Raw genomic sequence first — 23,226 nt, 5'->3', positions numbered from 1 at the left:
AAAATTTGGTACACGGTAGCAGATGAAGTTCAATGCAGAGAAATGTGAGGTGATGCATTTTTGATGGAGGAGCATGGAGTCAGTGAATGCTGTTGTGATTGTAAGATGAATTAAAGCAGAACTTTTTTTTTTGAAAGTATGGTGTGAATTGTTAACTTTTCACTTGATTTAAACAAAAACTCCTTTTCACTATTAATTGAAGTGTGTCATCCAGACACTTTAAAGTGCAAAGAGCTGAAACTGCAAACACTTGATCTTGTCTGAATCAACTGGACAGCAAAGGTCAGCAAGCCACAAATTTCAATCAAATACATTCTCTGTGTCTACTTGTGAACTTTTCCCCAACATGGCTGCCTCAATTGAAACTTGCACCTGCTCCTTTTCTTCTCCAGAGAGAGAGAATCCTGTCCTTGCGGACACCATCAGCGAATGGACTGAGTTGAAATTTTCCTAACTTCTGCTATCTGCTACAAGAATGAAAGTCAAATTGAGGCACTGCAGTCTACCCATTCATTATGCCCCAAATATGATATATCCTTTCTTGGGTGAGGTGCCCAAAACTGCATGCAGTACTGCTGGTGTTATTTCACCAAGGTTCTATAGAATTGAAGCAAGTCATCATTATTCCTGTACTCCAATCCCCTGGCAATAAATGTTAACATACAATTGCCTTCCTAATTGCTTTGGCATTTGCTAGTTAGCTTTTGGTGACTTGCATGCAAGGAAAGTAACGCATTCCCATTTGCCATGTACATTTCCAATTACAATCCTGAGATATGTAGCTTGGAAATCTGCTGGAAGCACAAATTCTTCTGTGTTTTCAGGTGTGTTGGACTGACCTACTGGAATGGTGACGACCCAGTAAATATACTAAGTTGCATATTGCTTTTGTTTTCCAAGAAAGTTTATAGAAACCAGTGAAATGAGTTTTGTAAGATGATGCATTTTGGTAGGATGATTGCCTCTGCTCAATGTATAAACGAAACGGGACAACATTAAAGAGGAGTTTTCTTAAAGAGAAAGGACTTGCCAAATAAACATACGCCACATTGCAGGATAGATATGTTTTTTAAACAGCCTTCCATATGGGATAATTGGCTTTATTTATAATGGAATGGAATATATAAGCTGGGTAGATATGCTAGTTACTTTTTAGACCTCAGCTGGAGTATTCAATTTTAGGTTCTATACGTTGGGAAGAATGTCAGGGCCTTAGAGTGCAGAAGAGATTTAATCAAATAATACCAGGGACGAGAAATGGGGAGAGATTGGAGAAACCAGTGTTGTTCTATTTGCAGCAGATAAGATTAAAAGGACAGTTGGCAGAAGTTTAAAATATCATGAAGAATTTTGACAGAGGAATGAGAAGCTGTTTGCAGTGGTTGGTATGTCGAGGACACAGCTTTGAGATGATTATGGCTAAAATACCAGAGTTGACATAAAATCAGGCTTTACATAACAAATTGTTGAAATCTTGAACATTTCGCTTGAAAAGGCAGTAAATACAAATGCGATACTAACTTTTATTGCATGTGTTTGGTACTGACCACGACCAGCTAATGGTTGGGGTAGAAGCTGCCACCAATCATTGTCCTCTATTCAAGGTAGTGGAGCCTGTTTGGTTAATGGTGGCAGAGGATGAACCACCAGGGAGCCGTAACAAGAAGATGTTCTTATGTTGACAAGATGTAGTTTGTCATATAGTAGCATTAGGTACAAGTTATATTAGTTGGTCAGACACAATAGTTAAGGAATTCCTATCTGATCAGAAACCATATTTCTGATCCTGAACAGACAAAAATACTTAGATGATTTCTACTCTGGAAATTCCTGGACAGGATCTTCCTGTTAAGAAACAAGGGAGAAATCCTCACAGCCAGCATTATTGAAATCCTGCCCGTTTTTGCAGCAGTGAGCTGTCTGTTCTGATTTTTAAACATCTGCAAGCCACTTTGACTGCTACTGTGTACAGATTTCACTGAAAGGTAATTTTACAGGGTAGGGTGAGGGGAATGTGGGAGGCTGCCATGTGGGTGAGGAGGTTAAGGGGTGGTGGGCAAGTGGATATAGGTTTAGGGTAGGTTAAGTTGGTGATTTGTGTGTGTATGTGTGTTGGAGAGTGGTGAGTGTTGGATGGGGCAGAGGACACCAGAGGTGTGTCAAGTGTTGGGTATTGTCAGGTCTGGCAGTTCAGTGGTGTCATGTCCAAGTGTGTATCAGGGATGGCCATGTTGCATCTGAGGTGAAGGTGGGAGAAGGGTGTCCGGTTGTGGTGGGTCTGGTGAGAAGGGAGCGTTGGGTGGGGAGGGCTTGAAGGTATGAGGCTGTTAGATCCAGTAGGGAGAGGAATGCCACAAATTTAAGGGTGTAGTTGGGCATTCAGTTTAATAGTTAATCTTGATTTCGAGTATGTTTTTAATCCTCCAATTTCTCCTGGGGAACCTTTAAAATTATAAGTCAAAACCCTAAAAAAAAATCACTAAATTGAAGGGTTTTTTGGAGGGTTGCAGCAACAGGTGAATTGCCAATCAGAATTTTCAAACTCCTGGGCAAATCCCTCTGAGTCAGCTAGTCCAGGATTACCATGTGGTGCAGATGTACAACTTCAGTCTGTGCTGCTGCAATAATTATCTGGCCATCATAATATCATTCTAATAGTCTGGTCAGTAACTAAAATGATCAGAAGACATGGTACACTTGCCCACATTGGAATCTTGACTTAGATTCCTCTCTTCCGCTCTCAAAACTATATGCTGTCATCATATAGGGTGGGGCTTAGTACATTCTCCGACAGTAGCTATTTCAGATCCATCATGTCACATCACCACTTTCAAAAAGGAATTGAAAAATATATGAAGCATTGCACGGCTATCAGGCAAGTGGTGTAGGAGTAATTGGATAACTGTATCAAAGAGGTGGTGTGGGAAACTAAGAGCTGAAGGAACACAGGAGGTGGTCAAACATCCTAACATTCTTGTTTAGTTGTTTTATTTTGCATTTATATCAGCTGACCTAGCCAAATTCTTGGTGATGAAGAACATGACACAGAAGATGGAATTGCTGTTGTATAAATTAGTTATTGCCTCTGCCTGTTCTTTAGTGATGAAGCAAAACAGCAACCAATTTCACTGCACTATATTTTTGCACAATTGAAAATCCATTATTCTAGTCATTAATCTGCTGAGTTTTAAAAGCATTTTTGTAAAAAAATTTAATAGAATATTGAATAAAGACCAAGTTAAAAGCGCAGGCAAAACTATAGATAGACATTTATGACTTTCATAATAGTTTAGTGAAATATACTAAATGGGAGTAGGGAAAAAAAACTTGCATTGAAATTTATATTTTCGGTCCCCCCCAAGTGTTCAAACTACTGGCACAAATGATAGAGAAATATTTTCATTTGATTCTTTTGGGATGTGATGAAAGCCCAGATAAAACAATATTATAAATATCCTTTTTGACTTAAAAGATACTCTGTTATACAACTTATACAATCCAGGAATCATTTAATAGATCAAAATCTCTTTAACCTTTACCCCATACGATTCTTCATGTGATGTACCATCACCCACAGTGTATTCAGCAAGAGAATTGCAAATTAAGTGCAACATCCGTAATGTATTGGACAAATGTTTATTTATACTTGAGATTTTGGAAATTTTTAAAATAAAAATAACTTTGAAGTGTCCTGCTGTTCAAGTGATCCCTTAGCTCATCCAATGTTTAAACAGTTTTTAGATTATTACAAATACAGTTCTTAACTGGATACAAGGAGGTGTGCAAGAGTGGAATTGGTCTTTTCTCCTTTTTTTTTGCTCCTCATGAAATCATCCCTCAACCTTCCATTTGCACGCCTTTCCAAGTAACATGAACAGGATTGTATTACGTTGCATAGAATGAGAGACCCCAGAGCACAGAAGTAGGTCATTTGGTTCGATTTGATTTAGTCTGTTTATGAACCAGCTAAATTGCCTCCTACTCGGTACCTCTTGTCATATGCTCCAGGATCCCTTGATTACTTTGTTTATTGCATGATGACTGGAATAAGTAAGAATTAGTAAAATGATTACCAGGCTTATGAGACAACAGGTTATTTCTGTGAAGTTGGGCTGATTCAGAAGCTTTTAAAATGGCGGGTAGGAGTAATTCTGGGAATGTCAGCACACCACATCCCTTTCTGGTGCTTACAAATTTTGCCAGAGTGCAAGTATCAAAGATCCTTCAATAGCATCTTGTAACTCATTCGAACAATGAACTCCTAAACACACTCTAATGGAAAACTGCAGATTTTGAAACTCAAAGGTTTTTTTAAACCTCTACAGCTTAAGCCTAGGTTTTTTTTTGCTGCTTAAAGAGGAAGGAATTCTTCAAAAAAATTCAGCTCATGACACTTGAGAAGAATTTATCATCCCTTCAAGAATTTTACATCTACATCATTTAATTTTTAACTCTAAAACTGAGAGATAAGGTTCTTGGAACAGTCAAAATGGGGCCTGTTTGAACTTGGCTGTAAGTTCAAATTGCACCTGCTGAGTTCAGGTTTCCTTCATGTGTAAATCACAGACCCTGTCAGCCAGCAGCTATTGGATTTGTTGGAAATGGGTGTGGGCCTTGCACATCTAAGTTCCGTCCATTGTTTTTAAAAGTCAGGGTCGTACAGCATGGAAACAGACCCAAAAGGTCCACACTGACCATGTTCCCAAACCAAACTAGTCCCACATGCCTGTGTTTGGCTGATATCCCTCCAAACCTTATTCATGTACTTATCCGAATGACTTTTAAATGTTGTAACTGTACCTGCATCCACCAATTCCTCTGGCAGTTCATTCCACACACAAACCACTCTATTTTTTTAAAAAAGGGTTGCCCCTCATTTCCTTTTTAAATCTTCCTCTTCTCACCTTAAAAAAAAAAAATGCCCCTTAGTTATGGACTCCCCTACCCTAGAGAAAAGAACCTTGCTATTCATCTTATCTATGTCCGTCATGATTTTATAAACCTCTGTAAAGTCACCCTTCAACCTCCTACGCTCCAGTGAAAAAGTCCCAGCCTATCCAACCTATTTTTTTAATAACTCAAACCTTTCATTTCTGGCAACATCCTGATAAATCTTTTCTGAACCCTCTCCAATTTAATAATATCCTTCCTATAGCAGGGCAACCAGAACTCTACACAGTATTCCAGAACCAACACCCTGTTCAACCTCAGCATCACGTCCCAACTCCTATACGCAAAGGTCTGAGCAATGAAGGCAAGCGTGCTGAACACCTTCATGTGATACAAATTACAAAGAGTTATGTACCTGAACCCCCAAAATGCGATACCTTGCATTTAAATAAATTTAACTCCATCAGCCACTCCTCGGCTTTCTTCATTGTCCACTAAACCACCAATTTTGGTGACACCCGCAAACCTGCCAGCCATACCTCCTAAATTCTCATCAAAATCGTTTATACAGATTGACAAAAAGTGGACTCTGTACTGATCCTTACAGGACACTGCTGGTCACAAGCCTCCATTTTGAAAAACAACCCTCCATCACCAGCCTCTGTCTCCTACAGTCAAGCCAATTTTGTATCCAAATGGCAAGCTGTCCCTGAATCCATAAGACATCGGAGCAGAGATTAGACCATTTGACCCATTGAATCTGCTCTGCCATTCAATCATGGCTGATCGGTTTCTCAACCCCATTCTCCCGCTTTCTCCCCATAACCCTTGATCCTCTTGACAATCGAGAACCTATCTATCTCTGTCTTAAATATATTCATCAATGACTCGGCCTCCACAGCCTTCAGTGGCAGTGAATTCCATAGATTCACCACTCTTGGCTGAAGAAGTTTCTCTTTATCTCCGTTCCAAAAGGTCTTCCCTTTACTCTAAGGCTGTGCCCCTGCGTCCTAGTCACTCCTACCAATGGAAACATCTACTCAACATCCACACTGTCCAGGCCATTCAGTAATCTGAGAGTTTAAATTAGATACCCACCACCCCCATCCTTCTAACCTCCAAGTATAGACCCAGAGTCCTCAAACATTCCTCATACATTAAGTCTTTCATTCATGGGACCATTCTCATGAACCTCCTCTGAACCTGCTCCAGGGCCATTTCATCTTTCCTGAGATATGGGGCCCAAAACTGTGCACAATACTCCAAATGCGGCCTGATCAGAGCCTTATCGAGCCTCAGAAGTATATCTCTGCTTTTATATTCAAGTCCTCTCAAAATAAATGCCAAAGTTGCATTTACCTTCCTAACTACTGACTCAACCTACAGGTTTACCTTGAGAGAATCCTGGACTAGAACTCCCAAGTCTCTCTGAACTTCAGACTTCTGAATTTTCTCCCCATTTAGAAAATAGTCCATACCTCTATTCTTCTTACCTTACACTTTCTGACATTGTACTCCATCTGCCACTTCTTTGCCCACTCTCCTAACTTGTCCAAATCCTTCTGCAGCCTCCCCACATCCTCAATACTACCTGTCCCTCCACCTATTTTTGTATCGTCTGCATGTGATCCCATGTGATCTAACTTTACCAATTAGTCTACCATGTGGTACCTTGTCAAAGACTTTACTAATGCCTATGTAAACAACATCTACTGCTCTGTCCTCACCAATCTTTTTTGGCTATGTCCTTAAAAAAAACTCAGTTCAAGTTTGAGACATGATTTCCCTTGCACAAAGCCATGCTAACTATCCTTGCCTCTCCATATGCTTGTAAATCCTATCTTTCAGTATCACTTCCAACAACTTACCCACCACCGATATCAGACTCATGGGTCTGAAGTTCTCAGGCTTCTCCTTACAGCCTTTCTTAAATAAAGGCACTATGTTAGCCACCCTCTAGTCCTTTAGTACCTCACTGGTGCTTATAAATGATGAGAATATTTCTGCTAGGGACTCCACAATTTCTTCCCTAACTTCCCACAATGTTCTGGAAGACACTTGATCAGGTCCTGGAGATTTTATCCACTTCTATGCTTTCTAAGATCTCGAGCACTTACTTTCTGTAATGTAGATGTTTTCAAAACATCAATACCTATTTCCTTGAGCTTTCTAGCCTCCATTTCCTTCTCTACAGTAAAAACAGATGCAAAATATTCATGTAGTATCTCTCCCATCTCCTGATGTTCTACACATAGATGACCTTGTCGATCTTTAAGAGGCCTGTTCTCTCCCTAGTTGCTGTTTTCTTCTTAATGTATTTGTAGAATCTCTTTGCGTAATCCTTAATGTTATCTGCTAAGGCTGTTTTATATTCCCTTTTTGCCCTCCTGATTTCCCTCTTAAGAATGCCCCATAGCCTTTATACTCTTCAAGAGATTCATTTGATCCCATTTGGAAAAGTCTACCAATTTTTGCATTCAATTTCCACCCTGTTCTCGCCCTCACCTGGTCCATTTCTGACACCTCCCTTTCCTTCCTCGACATCTGTTTCCATTTCTGGGGATAGGCTGGCCACCAATATCCACTATAAACCCACCGATTTCCCACAGTTACCTTGTCTATACTTCCTCACACCCTGCTTCCTGTAAAGAATCTGTTCCATTCTCCCAGTTCCACAGTTTGCGTCGCTTCTATTCCGATGATACCAACTTCGACAAAAGAGCATCCGACATGTCCATCTTCTTCCTCGACTGAGGACTCCCCAGCACCTTTGTTGATAGGGCCCTCAGCTGACTCCAACCCATCTCCTGTACTTCAGCCCTCAACCCCTCTTTTCCTTCCCGCAACAGCGATAGGATTCCCCTTGTTCTTACCTACCATCCCACCAGCATCCATATCCAGAGGATCATTAGGTGCCACTTCTGCCACCTTCTGTGAGGTGCCACTGCCAGACACATTCCCCTCCCGTCCCTTGTCAGCCTTTCGCAGGGACCGTTCTCTGTGTGACACCCTGGTCCACTCCTCCTTCACTCCCAATGCACACAGTCCCCTCCGTCCCCGACAACAGCCTCATGGCACCTTTGCCTGCAACTGCAAAAGGTGTAACCCATGTCTGCTTACTCCCTTCCTCCTCAGTTTCCAAGGGTCCAAACACAATCTCGTCTACTGCATTCGCTGCTCACAATGTGGTCTCCTCTACGTTGGGGAAACGAAGCATAGACTGGATGACCACTTCGCAGAACACCTAAGTTCTGTCTGCAGAAAAGACCCTGAGCTTCCAGTTGCCTGCCACTTCAACACACCATCCTGTTCTCTGGCCAACATTTCTGTCTCAGGCTTGCTGCAGTTCTTCAGTAAAACTCAGTGCAATATGGAAGAACTGCACCTCATTTTCTGCCTAGGGACCCTGCAGCCTTCTGAACTCAATATCCAACTCAATAGCTTGAGGCTTGAGCTCTCCCATGTCCTTACCCCAATCCCCACACATCAGGCCATAAGCCTGTGTGATAACAATAACCCATAGTCCGCTATTACACAAACGCATTGTTAGCCACCAACAGTCCTCATTAATAGCTATTCACCCTCTTAGCCAGATTGTTATCCACTCCTTTGTCTGTACAATTGTTCCTTTCTCTCTTCGGGCTCTATCCCAAGCTATCGTTTACTCCTTACCCCTCCCCTACCCTATCTTCTGTATATAAACCGATGTTTCTCTAGATACCATCAGATCTGAAGAACAGTCACATGACCCAAAATGTTAACTCTGATTTCTGTCCACAGATGCTGCCAAACCTATTGAACTTTTCCAGCAATTTCTGTTTTTGTTTCATTTTATCCCAGTTGTCTATATCTAATATATGACTCTTTCTTATTCTTGACCTCAAGACTTCAATTTCTTTCTTCAATATTTAGCTTAACTTTGGTAGTGGGGAAAATGCTTGAATCTATCATTAAGGAAGAAATAGCAAGACATCTGGATATAAATTGTCCCATTGGGAACACCCAGCATGGGTTCATGAAGTGTAGGTCATGTTTAACTAATTTGATGGAATTCTTTAAGGACATTACTTGTATGGTGGACAATGGGGAACCTGTGGATGTGGTGTATCTGGATTTCCAGAAGGCATTTGACAAGGTGCCACACCAACGGCTGCTACATAAGATAAACTTGAATTGTATTACAAGTGATGTATTGGCATGGATAGATGATTGATTGACTAGTAGAAAGCAAAGAGTAGGGGTAAAGTGGGTGTTTTTCTGGTTGGCGGTCAGTGGCTAGTGGTGTGCCTCGGATCAGTGTTGGGACCGCAATTGTTTACAACTTGCATAGATGATTTGGAGTTGGGGACTAAGTGTGGTGTGTCAAAATTTGCAGATGACACTAAGATGAGTGGTAGAGCAAAGTGTGCAGAAGACACTGAAAGTCTGCAGAGGGATATAGATAGTCTAAGTGAGTGGGCAAAGGTCTGGCAGATGGAGTACAATTTTGATAAGTGTGAGGTCATCCATTTTGGTAGGAATAACAGCAAAATGGGCTATGTTTTAAATGGTAAAAAAATTGCAGCAGGCTGCTGTGTAGAGGGACTTGGGTGTCCTTGTGCATGAATTGCTAAAAGTAGGATTGCAGGTGCAGCAGGTCATTAAAAAGGCAAATGGAATTTTGTCTGTCATTGGAGGATGGAGTTTAAAGACAAGAAGGCTATGTTGCAGCTGTATAGGGTCCTGGTGAGGCCACACCTGGAGTACTGTGTGCAGTTTTGGTCTCCTTACTTGAGAAGGGATATACTAGCACTGGAGGGGGTGCAGAGGAGATTCACTCGGTTGATTCCAGAGTTGAGGGTTGGATTATGAGGAGAGACTGAGTAGGCTGGGATTATACTCATTGGAATTCAGAAGAATGAGGGGAGATCTTATGGAAACATGTAAGATTATGAAGGGAATAGATAAGGTGGAGGCAGGGAGGTTGTTTCCACTAGCAGGTGAAATTAGGACTAGGGGGCATCGCCTCAAAATAAAGGGAAGCAGATGTAGGACTGAGGTCAGGAGGAACTTCTTCACCCAGAAGGTTGTGAATCTGTGGAATTCCCTGCCCAGTGAAGCGGTTGAAGCTACCTCGCTGAATGTGTTTAAGGCACGGCTAGATAAATTTTTGAACAGTAAAGGAATTGAGGGTTATGGTGTGTGGGCGGGTAAGTGGAGCTGAGTCTCAAAAATATCAGCCATGGTCTTATTGAATGGCGGGGCAGGCTCAAGGCCTGTCCCGTGGTGTTGGAGGTCATATATTAGTCTGGATAGAATATTAGCTGACTAATAGACACCGAGTTGGAATAACGAGACATTTTCAGGGTATCAATTTGTAACTAAAGGTGTGCTGCGGGAATCTGTACTGGGGCCACAATTATATACATTACATGTTAATGACTTGGATGAGGGAACTGAATGTACTATAACCAAGTTTGTGGCTGACACAAAAATAGGTGAGAAGGCAAGTGTTGAGAATAACACAAAGTCTGAATCTTATAGTTTTTTGGATGTGTCTGTTCCATCGACTTTCACGTAGGGTTTCTCTCTGTGCGGGCTAGTGGGTTTCCTTGCTGCATCCTTGACCCTATGCCATCCCTCTCATCTGACGCACCTCATCCTACCACTTGCTGTCCTGCAACAACTTTCCATTGCTGAGATAGCCCAGAATGGACCAGCATCTGGTGCCTGTGCTATTTTTAGAAGGCTGTTGTGTACCTGGACAAGCTCTCAATCTGGAGCTACCTTGCATGGATCCTGACATTTGAGCCAGACCTGACAGACGAGGGAAAATTGCCCTGTTTTTCAGAAAGGGACCAGTGGTTGGGTGGTGCTGAGGCAGGATGATGTACTCCCCCAGGACCAGCAGGGGCAGTGATGACACCAGACTTGGTCTGAGGTTGCTTCCCAGGCCAGTTTCATCCCAGCTGTCTGGAGGAAAGCCCAGCACTGTAACAAGAAGGTCAATGATCATCAGGCTGAGTGCCACCATCTTCTCTCAGCTACCTCACAATAACTCTGTCTGTGCTACTGCGCCCACCTCCCACCAAGGCTTTTGTTCTACCACTCTCGCTATTGCTTGCACCATCTTCCCTCACTCGCTGTCATGCACCCCAACACCACTAACACTACATGACCTCTGCACTGCCTAATCTATAACTCAGAACACTTCCCCACCTGCACAAAAAGGAACAGCTGTGCCACCCAATTGCATCTCCTGTAATACTTGCCCCTCCCTCATTTTTGTTCCTGGTGATCATATAGACCATGCTGGACTCATGTGATTTTCCCACACTTCTTACCATAGCCAAGTTGGTCAGGCCCTATGAGATTCCACCCAAAGAGTTAATGGAGGGGTACAAATAGGCTAAGAGAATGGGTGAAAAACTTGGCACTTGAAAACAATGAGGGAAAGTGAGGTTGTATACTTTGGCAGGAAGCATAGAAGAGCTGAATATTATTTAAAAGATGACTGCAGAAAACTGCAGTACAGGAATTTGGGAGTCTCCATGCATAAATCATAAAAAGCTAGCATCCAAGTTCAGCAGGTAACAGGGAAGGCAGATGGAGCGTCGACCTTTATTTCAAAGGGAATGGAGTCTAAAAAACAGGGAGGTCTTGGTAAGACAATACCAGGCACTAATAAGATCACAGCAGGAATATCATGAGCAATTTTGGTCCCCTTATCTAAGGAAAGATGCTTTGACATTTGAGACAGTCCAGAAGAGGTTCATTAGGTTGATCCTGGTTATGCTAAAGCACTGATCAAGTTTTAGTGGTGTTCAACTTGGCACCATACTGAGTGAAAGAAAATAGGTCCTGTAATCACTTCATCTGTCAGAATCTTTATGGTTTGGTGTAAACAATGCAATTACCATTTTTCTGTTGAACCTCGCCTCTCAAAATTTCCTGCTCCTTTTTTTTTTGTTTTTTTTTTTTTTTTTTTTTTTTGAAGCTATTTTCTAAAAAGCTTCTCAGCCTGGTTATTGAATCCCTTCATGGCTATGCTGTGTAATCTCTCCAGCTCCACAGCCTCCCAGATTTGTGTTCCTCCTATTCTGACATGTTTTGCATCCCTGATTTTCTTCATTTCTCTAATGGCAGACATGCCTTCAGCCTCCATCACTCCTCCCTTCATGAACCTACCTCTCTTCTCTTTTAAAGCATTCCCTATAGCTTCCCACTTAGATGAAGCATTTGATGAACAACCCTAATATCTCCTTATGCAACTCAGCATTCAATTTTCTTTGATAGCTCCCATGAATGCCTTGGGACATTTTGCTATGTTTGAAGTGCTATGTTGATGTAAGTGATTAGTTGTTGCTCCAGGAGAACCATATGGTATTCATGTTTACTGGAAAATTGTCCATGTCGATGCAGGCATACATACAGTGCAGGATGGTGTGGATAGATGAGGGCTTTGGTTGGCTGAGTGCCAAAGCCAAGCAGAAACCTCTGTCTCTTGTTTGAGTCTCTAAATGAAATACATGCCTCCTACGTGAGTTCTGTAAGTGAAGTGATCCTTTTAGTCAGTACAGAGAGAAGAGTTGAGAATTGTGCAATTGCTGTCTGCTAGTTACCTAGGTAACAGTTTACTTTTTTTTAGGGCATTCATTTGCAGGGATACCTTGAGTTGAATGGGAGAGGGGTTTCTTTCTCTTTTCCCTTTGACTTTCTTACTGATCAATCATGTTGAGTTTGCACATGCTCAGACTACAGCACCGTTAAATCTAGAATACCGGTACAGTCAATAATTACATTTGGCGGACTGCAATTTCCTGAGAGCTTGCACCAAAAACTGCAAGAAAATAATTACAGCCACCTTTAGCTCCTTACCCAGAGGCAACTGATTGCCGAGCCTTGCTCCTGACTCCCTGAAGCGAGACAGGGCCCTTTAAGTCACGGCTACTCCGCTGAGTTGCAAAGTATCACATTCGAGCTAATTTCCTCAATCAAGAAAACCTGACTTTTTTTAATCTTGATGCAAATTATTTCTTTCACAATTTCCCTTTCTAACCTCTACCCCACCTCAAACATTTTTTGAAGGCTTGTGTTCCTTTCAAGGCAGGACCATATTTAAAATGAAGATAAAGTCACCACAGCCCCACTGAACCACAGGGCTGCTCTCTCATTGGAGAGATGACCAGTGGTTTAACTGAGGGTCATAATATCTCCGGCGAGGGAAGAGGTTGAGAAGGCGAGTCCTTCATAGTAAGCTCAGCTGTTGGCATCGCTCTGCATCACAAACCAACCATCCCGTCAACTGAATTAACCAATCCCCTACTTTTAAAATGTATGATTTGGATTATTGCATTGCAACGAGTGGTATATATGTTGTTGAAAGCTGCTTAAATTTTTAAAAAATATACATTTCAAGATAATATTGAGGTTCTAAAATCTGAGCATTAATCTAAAACCTAATCTCTCCACAGGGGGCTACTTTAATTGGTCTCTTTCCATTCATGTTGCACTGCGTCAAAGAAATGACATTAGCCAAAGTGGGTGTGTTGGCAAGATTAGCGTCCCTTGTGCTGCTAGGCTTTTCCACACAAACCTGGATGGTATTTCTGAGTAAGTAAACATTCTAAAGCCAGAGTCTGGAAGTTACTGTGTGCTATATGATCATATTGACGCATTTGTGCCAAATTCTCTGACCTTTTATTCTGACTGAGCAGTTGATGCTTTTTGAATTTCACTTTACAGACTTCCATGCTGAAGTGGCAGGCAAAGCAATTTGATTAAATGCATTAAACATTCATGACAATAATATTGTCCAGTGTAATTTTCAGAATTTGGATTTCTGTGCTCAAATTATACTTGTAGACAGTATCATCCTCTGTAAGCAAAATCAGATATATTTGATATTCGATATTTGCTATTGCAAATGACCCACTTGCAGAAATTGGAACAGATTGAAATTCAGCTACTGGAAATGTTAACTGGTTTTAAACATTAAAATTGTTTTTGCATATTTCCTCAGATTTCTTTTATTCCTAACTGTATGAATATATATATACAAAAATACATCACTGTTGTGAAAATTAATACCAACTGATACATTTAAGGTCAGTTACCTATTCATTTCGTTGATCCATTTGATGTGTTGAATGTTATTAACCATCCTCCCTTGATTTCAGAAACACATAAATGGAAGACGTTCAATTATTCATTTAATGTCTGTGAACGTTCACCCTAATGAGCCAGCAGCATTTTTGATTTATTCAGTGGGTGAAGACTTCAGTGATGCTAAAGACAATGGGGAATAGTTGGAAAGACAGCTTATTCCACGTATATGTGAAAAATCTTTACTTTAAAGCCTAATTTGACACTGCAAATTTAAAACCAAATGGGGGTTAGCTAATTGTTTTGAGGTAGTGTCATGCATTAAATGGAATTGCTTTGGAATCCTGGGATTTCCCTTTATAAAATCCCTCTGTACAAATAGTTATTAAGCGTGGAGAAATGTTAATGACTGTCTCACTAATAAATTGGCTTTGCTTGTCTGTTCCAATAACTCAAATCTGGGGTAAGTTTTTTTTAAAAGGATAAATTGCAGATTAGCCTTGTGTGGTACTTTCCCCTGCTAAAGAGATACACGGATATGGAAAGTAAAGCTCATTGAAATTTAAAGAATCCATGAAAACATTCATTTGCCTTTGCAGAATGTGCATCCCTCCATCCTTTAGGCAATACAGGAGAAGGGTTTACCCAGGTGACTTTGGAATAATGTCCAGCGAAGTGGGCTACAGCTGATCAGTATGCATCCATTCTGAGATTGTAAAAGATAGTAACGGGAAGCACGCAAAGACCTTTGGTGATACGTGTGGTTAAGGAAGGATGGGTATCTGAGATGGCAGGTGAGATAACTAAGCTTGTTTAGGATTGGGCATTTAAAACTGTAAGGATACTGTAGTGGCTCTGGATGAGAACAGAAATAATTTTAAAGGGTAAGTGAATAATTACCTAATGAAAGCTATATTGGCATTGGAGGCAGTTCAGAGCAGGCTCACTGGGCTGAGACCTGGAATGGAGGAGCTTTCTTTTGAGGGGTTGATAATTGGGCCTGTACTCATTGGAATTTAGAAGAATGAGAGACAACCTAATTGAAATATACAAGATTCTTAAGGGACTTTGACAGGGAAGTTGCAGATGGTTTGTTTCCCTTGTGGGAGAGTCTCTGATCAGAGGACATAATCTCAGGGTAAAGCATCACCCATTTAAGACAGATGAGGAGGAATTTCAGAACTGAGTATTATCAGATCAGCGATGATCAACTGATTTTAATTTGCTTTCTTACTGTCAAATGTACTGAGGTACAGTGAAAAATGTTGTCTTACGTGCTTTACAGGCAGATCGTACTATACAAGTGCACCAGAGTAACAACAGCGTGCAGGATACAATGTCACAGCTGCAGAGAGAGGTCACCATTAATATTAAAGAGGTCCATTCAAAAGTCTGATAATAGCAGAGAGGGAGCTGTTCTTGAATCTGTTGATACGTGTATTCCGACTTTTATGCCTTCTGCCCAATGGAAGAGGTTGAAGAGAGTTTAGCCCAGGTGGGAGGGGTCTTTGATTATATTGTTTGCTTTCCTGTTGCAGCAGGAAGTCTGTGGATAGGAGGCTGGTTTGCATGATGGACTGTGTTCATGACTCTAGTTTCTTATGGTCTTGGGAAGAGCAGTTGCCATACCATGCTGTGATGCATCCAGATATTTGCTTTCTATCGTGCATCTACAAACATTTGTAAGAGTCTTTATGGACATGCTGAATTTCCTTAGCTTCCTGAGGAAGTAGAGACTTTGTTGTGCTTTCTTGACTGTAGTGTCAACATGGGTGGACCAGGAAAGATCGTTGGTGATCATCGCTCCCAGGAATTTGACGCTCTTGACCATCTTCACCTCAACTCCATTGATACAGAGGCATGCCCTCCACTCTGCTTCCTGAAGTCAATTACCAGCCAGCTCCTTCATTTTGCTGACATTGCTGGAGAGATTGTTGTCTTTATACTATGCCAAAAAGGACTGTATCGCCTTCCTAAACTCCGTCTCATTGTTTGAGATTCAACCAACAATGGTATTGTCATCAGCAAACTTGTAAATGGAGTTGGTGTGGAATTTGGCCGCACAGTCATCTGTGTATAAAGAATATAGCAGGGGGCTGAGTATGCAGCCGTGCGAGGCATTGCTGTTGAGGATTATGATGGAGGAGATGTTGTCGCCTATCCTTAACAGCGTTTTGTTGGTCAGGAAGTTGAGAATCCAGTTAATGGAGGGGAGAAGAGACTTAGGTCCGAGAGTTTAGAGATGAGTTTGTTTGGAATTATGGTGTTGAATGGTAGAGCAATGGGCTGAATGGCTTACTTCTGTTCCTACATCTTATGGTCTTGTGACACCATCCTAAAAACTTGCATAGAATCCAGGAACAGGAATACACCTTTTGGTCCTTCAAGCCTATTCTGCCATTTAATATGACTGTGACTGATCCTGTAACTCAGAGTTACCACTTTCTCCCCATACCATTAGATTTTTTTTTATTTTAAAGGCATCCGCCTCTTCTTTGAATATATTCAGTGACTTGGCCTCCACAGCTTGTGTGGTAGAAAATCCCAGGTTCACTGCTGTTTGAGTGAAGAAATCTTTCCTCACCTCATTCCCAAATGCCTAACCTAATATCCTGACACTCTGCCCTCTGGTTCTGGACTGCCCAACCAGGAAAACGTTCCTCCTTGCATCTAGTCTGTTCAGCCTTGTTAGAATTTAATACAATTCAATCAGATCCCTTCTCATCCTTCTAAAGTCTCGTGAATACAAGCCCAGTTAAATCAATATCTCCTCGCACGACAGTCCTGCTATCCCGGACATCAGACTAGTGAACCTTTGCTGCACTTCCTCAGTGGCAGGTTTATCCTTCCTTAAATCGGGAGACAGAAAAATGTGTGCTTTCTATGCTCAGTTTGAGCAGAATACCACCAGTGTGGTGACGCCTGTCCCGACAGCCCCAGATACACCTGTGCCCACTGTCACTGATGCAGATGTCAGATTGGCGTTCCTGGGAGTTAACCCGAGGAAAGCGACAAGCCCAGATTGTGTCCCCAGCCAAGCACTCCGATCCTGTGTGGACCAACTGGCGGAGGTATTCACTGACACCTTCAGCATCTCCCTCTTACAAGCCGAAGATGACCATCATTCCCGTACTCAAGACAACACATGCAGTGTGCCTTAATGACTACTGACCAATAGCTCTGACTTCAATAATCAAAGTGCTTTGAGAGGCTGGTCATGACCCACATCACCTCTAGTCTCCCAACCTGCCTTGATCCTCTATAATTTGCCTATCTACGTAACAGGTCCACAAAGGATGCCATATCCTTAGACCTGCACTCATCCCTGGACCAGCTGGACAACAAAGACACCTATGTCAGACTCCTGCTTGTTGACTACAGCTCTGCTTTCAACACCATTATCCCCTCCAGACTGATCTCAAAACTGTGTGACCTCGGTCTTGCCTCTGCCCTCTGCAATTAGATCCTCACTTTTCTGACCCATAGGCCACACTCAGTGAGGAGAGGTAACTGCACCTCCTTCACAATAACACTCAACACTGGAGCCTCCCAAGGATGTGCCCTCAGCCTCCTACTGTACTCGCTGTACTCCCATGATTGTGTAGCCAAATTCTGAATGAATGCCACCTACATGTTCGCTGATGATGCTACCATAGTGGGAAGGATATTTAATAACGATGAGTCAAAACACAGAAGGGCGATGGAGGGCTTGGTGACGTGGTGCAATGAAAATAATTCAATGTCGGCAAAACTGAAGAACTGATCATTGACTTCGTACAGAAAGGAGGTGAGCACGTCCCCATCTACATTAATGGAACTGAGGCTGAGAGAATGAAGAGCATCAAGTTTCTCCCAGTGACAATATCTGACGACCTGTCCTGGACTTCCTGCATAAGTGTGACAGTGAAGAAGGCACAACAACGCCTCCTCTTCCTCAGGTGGCCCAGGAAATTTTCCATGTCCTTAAGGACCCTCTACAGATGCACCATTGAAAGCATACTGTCTGGGTGTACAGTACCCTTTTTTAGGCCTGGTATGGCAACTGCTACCCCAGGACTGTAAGAAACTACAGAAGGTTGTGTGCACAGCCCAGACCATCACGGAAGTCAACCTTCCATCCATGGACTCTAATTACACTGTTCACTGCTGCAGAAAGGTGGCCAACATCACCAAAGACCCTTTGCACCCTAGTAAAAACCAAAAGAACTGTGGATGCTGTGAATCGGGAACAAAAACAAAGTTGCTGGAAAAGCTCAGGTCTGGCAGCATCTGTGAAGGAGGAAATAGAGTTAACGTTTTGGGTCCGCTGACCCTTCCTCAGAACATTGCACCCTGGCAATGACGTCCTACAATCTCTTCTGTCAGGTAGAAGATATAGAAGCCTGAACACATGCACGAGCAGGTTCAGGAACAGCTTCTTTCTGGCTGTTATCAGACTGTTGAATGGAGTTTGGCCTCAAATAATATAACCTGCAAGCCTCTGTGTCTTTTTGATCTGTACATCCTTTTGTTGTAGTGATCTTGCTTGTAAACAAAGCTTTTCACAGTATTTTACATGTGACAACGAATGAATGAATCAATCAAGCAATCAGTCAGGTGTGGTCTCACCAAAGCCCTGTATTACTGCAGTAAGACATCCTTCCTTCTGAATTTAAATCATCTTGCAATGAAGGCCAATCTACCAACTGTCGTCTTAATTTCTTGCTGCATTGCCTGTCTACTTTCATTGACTGGTGTACAAAGACAGACAAATCCATTTGATTGTCCATCCATCATAGTCTACTCTGATCCTCTTCTGATGTCCCCTTTTCAGAATGAACTGGATAGAAGAAGGATTTGGAATCTATGGTCACTGTTTTTATTTCCTTTCTATAGTTTCCTAGTTGTAGTCCATGATTCCCATTCTGGTTGAAACCGGTTAACACAGCACAGGCCTGGAGCTAAACCAGGGAGTTCCCAGGTTTGTATAATCCTGTATCAGACCACTGCTATGTAGTTTTCCCACAAACCCTTTGTGGAGTAAATGGGAATTGATGATTTCCTCTGCTCAAAACTAGATTTGAACATTTGCTGGGAAGGTACTGCAGGTTGATGGTGATTTATAAAATACTGCATAAATAAAAAGATCCTAACAGCATCTTGAAAGACAAGATAATAATAGGAACACTGATTAAGGTAATAGTTGATCTGATTTTGGCCTCCACTTACTTGCCTGCTGGCACTCTGTATCCCCTGACTGCCTTGCATATCAAAAATCAATTCAGCCCTGCATAAATTCAATCACATCCCCTCACTGCTTTTTGGGCAAGAAAATTCCACTAACAACACTCTCTGATAGGGAAGAAAAAAAACTCCTCCCTTCCAGCTTATTCCCGTTGAAGTTGCATTAGGAGTGAAGGTAGTCAAGGAAAAGTGGGAATGGCGCTTGCGCAGACACAAGCCTTTGACTTAGCAGATGCTTTTGCAAATAAATGTGATGTACAGAAATCATCATTACCCTCCATATTTATATTCCAAAGTACCTGTAGGGATTTCCATCTTAAAATGCATTCCACTACAAATGGAAAGTTTTTTTTTGTTCTAGAACCTTCTCTTTGTAGTAAAAACCGAAAGAAGTGCGGATGCTGTAAATCAGGAACAAAAACAAAATTGCTGGAGAGGCTCAGCAGGTCTGGCAGCATCTGTGAAGAAAAAAACAGTTAACGTTTTGGGTCTGGTGACCCTTCCTCAGAACTAACGGTGGCTGGGAAAACGTCAGTTTTTATATGCAGAAAGTAGGGAGGTGGTCTACTGCATTCGCTGTTCACAATGTGGTCTCCGGTACATTGGGGAAACGAAACGTAGACTTGGCGACCGCTTCGCAGAACATCTACATTCTGCTCACAAAAAAGACCCTGAACTACCTGTTCTCTGCCACTTTAATGCACCACCCTGCTCCCTGGCCAGCATTTCTGTCTCTGGCTTGCTGCAGTGTTCCAGCGAAGCCCAACGCAAGCTGGAGGAACAACACCTCATTTTCCTCTTGGGGACCCTACAGCCCTCCGGACTCCATATTGAGTTCAATAATTTTAGGGCCTAAACTCTCCCATGTCCCAGCTCCCCAGCCCACACACCAGGCCTTGTTACCACATAGCCTGCCATTACACACCCACTGTTGTAGGTCACTAACAGACCCCATTAACAACTGTTCACCCTCCCAGCCTGATCGTTAGCAACTCCTTTGTCTGTCCAACTGTCTTTCTCTCTCTTTGGGCCCTACCCTATCGTTTACTTCCTACACCACCCACCTCCCTATTTTCTGCATATAAACTGACGTTTTCCCAGCCACCATCAGTTCTGAGGAAGGGTCACCGGACCCGAAACGTTAACTCTGTTTTTTCCTTAACAGATGCTGCCAGACCTGCTGAGCCTCTCCAGCAATTTTGTTTTTGTTCCTCCTCTTCTTAGTATCTCCTTCTCTCCAGTAAGCTTGCTTTTTATTTATCACGTGCCCATTCTTTTGAATTAGCAGATGTGTGTTTCTCTTTTAAAAATAACTAGTTAAGTTATGGGAGGGCAGTGATATTTTACATCAAGGGATTCGAGCAATTTAATATTCACAAGCTCGGATATCTTTTCTGCATTCTTGGTACCATTGCATTCAACCTCCAGATATAACCTTGGTTAAACAATTTAGGGTTGGATCAGAATTCTTTTCCCCTCCCCGTTGTGCAATTGGAACATAAAGCATTTTTAAATTTATTTTCTCAAATTTTTAAAGCCATTTATTTTTGAAGAGGTGAGGTGAAATATCAATAACTAAAAGATATCGTGTGCACGCTCTGAAATAAACACTGTCTGTAGCATATGTCTGTTATTTCTGGCTAGTTTGCACCTTAATCTAAGTTATTTAAATTAGATTTAATGACAAGCCCGCAGATGAGTTTCCCAATATGTTACAGCTCAAGGTTGTTGACTTGCTTGCCGAGCTGGCTTGTTCTCATTCAGACGTTTCATCATCATGTTAGGTGACATCATCATTTGAGCCTCCAATAAAACAATGTTATTCTACTCCTCTTGGAATTTATATTGTTTGGTCCGTTATGGTGAGTAGTGTCATTTCCGGTTTTGATCTGAATGGGTTTGTATATGGAGTTCAATTCTATAAGTTTGTTGATTGCGTTACGGGTGGAGAACCATGCTTGTAGGAATTCCCGTGCGTGTTTACGTGCAGGAATTCCGAGAGGCATGGTTCTCCACCCGTAACGCAATCAACAAACGTATAAAATTGAACTCCATATACAAACCCATTCAGATCAAAACTGGAAATGACACTACTCACCATAACAGACCAAACAGCAAAACTTCCAAATGGAGTAGAATAACATTGCTTCATCGGAGGCTGTGCTGATGATGTCACCTAGCATGGTGACGAAACGTCTGAATGAAAACAAATCAGCTCGGTGAGCAAGTCAACAACCTCACCCACAGCCTGAGCTACAGATATTTGCTAACACTTTAAATGCTATGGTTCAAGATGGGATATGCCCAAATCGTTATGTTTCTGGGTGAGGAGAGAGGAACAGTCTCTTGATCTTTATTAAGAGACAGCCAACATTTTAGTTAGAACGCATTTTAGATTTTACAGCAGCGGACCTCTAAAATGGAATGTTTAATTTTGGCCAGGGGTGGTGGGGTGGAGGGTGGTGGGTATGGTCTGATTTTGTTTCCATTCCACTAGCGACAGGCTGTCCTCAGACGAGCACTTTGATCCTGTGCTGGCCAGCGAGCGGAGATATTCACTCCCTCCTACAAGCCAAAGTTCCCACCTGCTTCAAGAAGACCACCATCATCCCAGTAGCTAAAAAAGCATATGCAACGTGCCTTAATGACTACCGCCCAGTGGGTCTGACTTCTCCATAATTATGAAGTGCTTTGAGAGGCTGGTCATGACCCACATCAACTCTCCTCTCCCAGCCTGCCTTGATCTCCTGCAATTTGCCAACTGACATAATGGGTTCACAGTGGACGCCATTTCCCTAGCCCTGCTTCCCTGCAATGTCTGGATAACAAGGACACCTACATCAGACTCCTGCTTGTTGACTACAGCTCGGTCTTCAATGCCATTATCCCCTCCAGACGGATCTCAAAACTGTGTGACCTTGGCTCTCTGCACCTGGATCCTCAGTTTTCTGACCCATAGGCTGCAATCAGGGAAGATAGGTAACTGCACCTCCTCCACAATAACACTCAACACTGGAGCCCCCCTAAGGATGTGTTCTTAGCCTCCTACTGTACTCCCTGTACACCCACAATTGTGTAGCCGAATTCCGAACGAATGCCATCTGCAAATTCGCTGATGATACCATCATGGTAGGATGGATATCAAACAATGATGAGTCAGAATAGAGAAAGGAGATAGGCGGCTTGGTGATGTGGTGCGATGATAACAACCTCTCTCTCTCAATGTTGACTAAACAAAAGAACTGATCATTCCCATCAGAAAGAAAGGAGGAGAACAATGGAGCGGAGGTTGACAGCGTCAAATTCTTAGAAGTGATGATAACCGACAATCTGTGCTGAACTTCCAATAGACATGTGACAGTCAAGAAGGCGCAGTAACACCTTCTTCCTCAGGTGGAACAGGAAAATGGGCATGTCCATAAGGATCCTCACCAACTTTTACAGGTGCACCACATACTGTTGGGGTGGCTAATGGTGTGGTATGGCAACTACTATGCCCAGGGCTCTAAGAAACTACAGAAAAGTTGTGTGCACAGTCCAGACCCTCACGGAAGCCACACTCCCATCCATGGACTCCATTTACGCCTCTCATTGCCATGGAAAGACTGCCAACATCGTCAAAGACCCATCCCACCCTGGTAATGCTCTCCTACAACCTCTTCCGTCAAGCAATAGGTACAAAAGCTTGAACACATGCACCAGCAGGTTCAAGAACAGCTTCTTCCATGCCATTATTAGACCAATGAATAGACTGTCTAACATCAAATAATATTGATCTTGTTAATGTTGATCTTGTTAATGTTGAGCTTGCTTTGTGCTCGTTCTGTGAGGTGTAAACTGTCCAAGTTTTATTGCCCTACGATCTGTATGTCAAAGCTTACTATGGCCTGCTTGTACTGCTCGCAAACAAAGCTTTTTGCTGTACTTAGGTACACATGACAATAAATCAAATCAACCATAGGCTTTACGGATCGGATTTTTGGGCCATGACGACCTGGCATTGAAGATTAATGCTGAAGCTATGGACAA

The 23,226-nt window shown here is 42.3% G+C and overlaps 1 protein-coding gene across 6 annotated transcripts in view; it reads left to right on the top strand.

The window, feature by feature from the left end:
- Positions 1-23,226, top strand: part of zgc:174356 (uncharacterized protein LOC100137120 homolog) — an 88,308-nt gene that overhangs the window by 25,981 nt on the left and 39,101 nt on the right. For all 6 annotated transcript variants that reach the window (XM_020513153.2, XM_048600596.1, XM_048600594.1 and 3 more), the window contains exon 4: positions 13,344-13,482. In XM_020513153.2, coding sequence (XP_020368742.1) covers positions 13,344-13,482 — 139 coding nt within the window. The remainder of the gene's footprint in view (positions 1-13,343; positions 13,483-23,226) is intronic.

The sequence above is a fragment of the Rhincodon typus genome, chromosome 9, assembly GCF_021869965.1.
Source record: "Rhincodon typus isolate 14 chromosome 9, sRhiTyp1.1, whole genome shotgun sequence".
Lineage (NCBI taxonomy): Eukaryota > Metazoa > Chordata > Chondrichthyes > Orectolobiformes > Rhincodontidae > Rhincodon > Rhincodon typus.
Note: the sequence above shows the minus strand (reverse complement) of the source record. Positions and strands in the feature narration are given on the sequence as shown.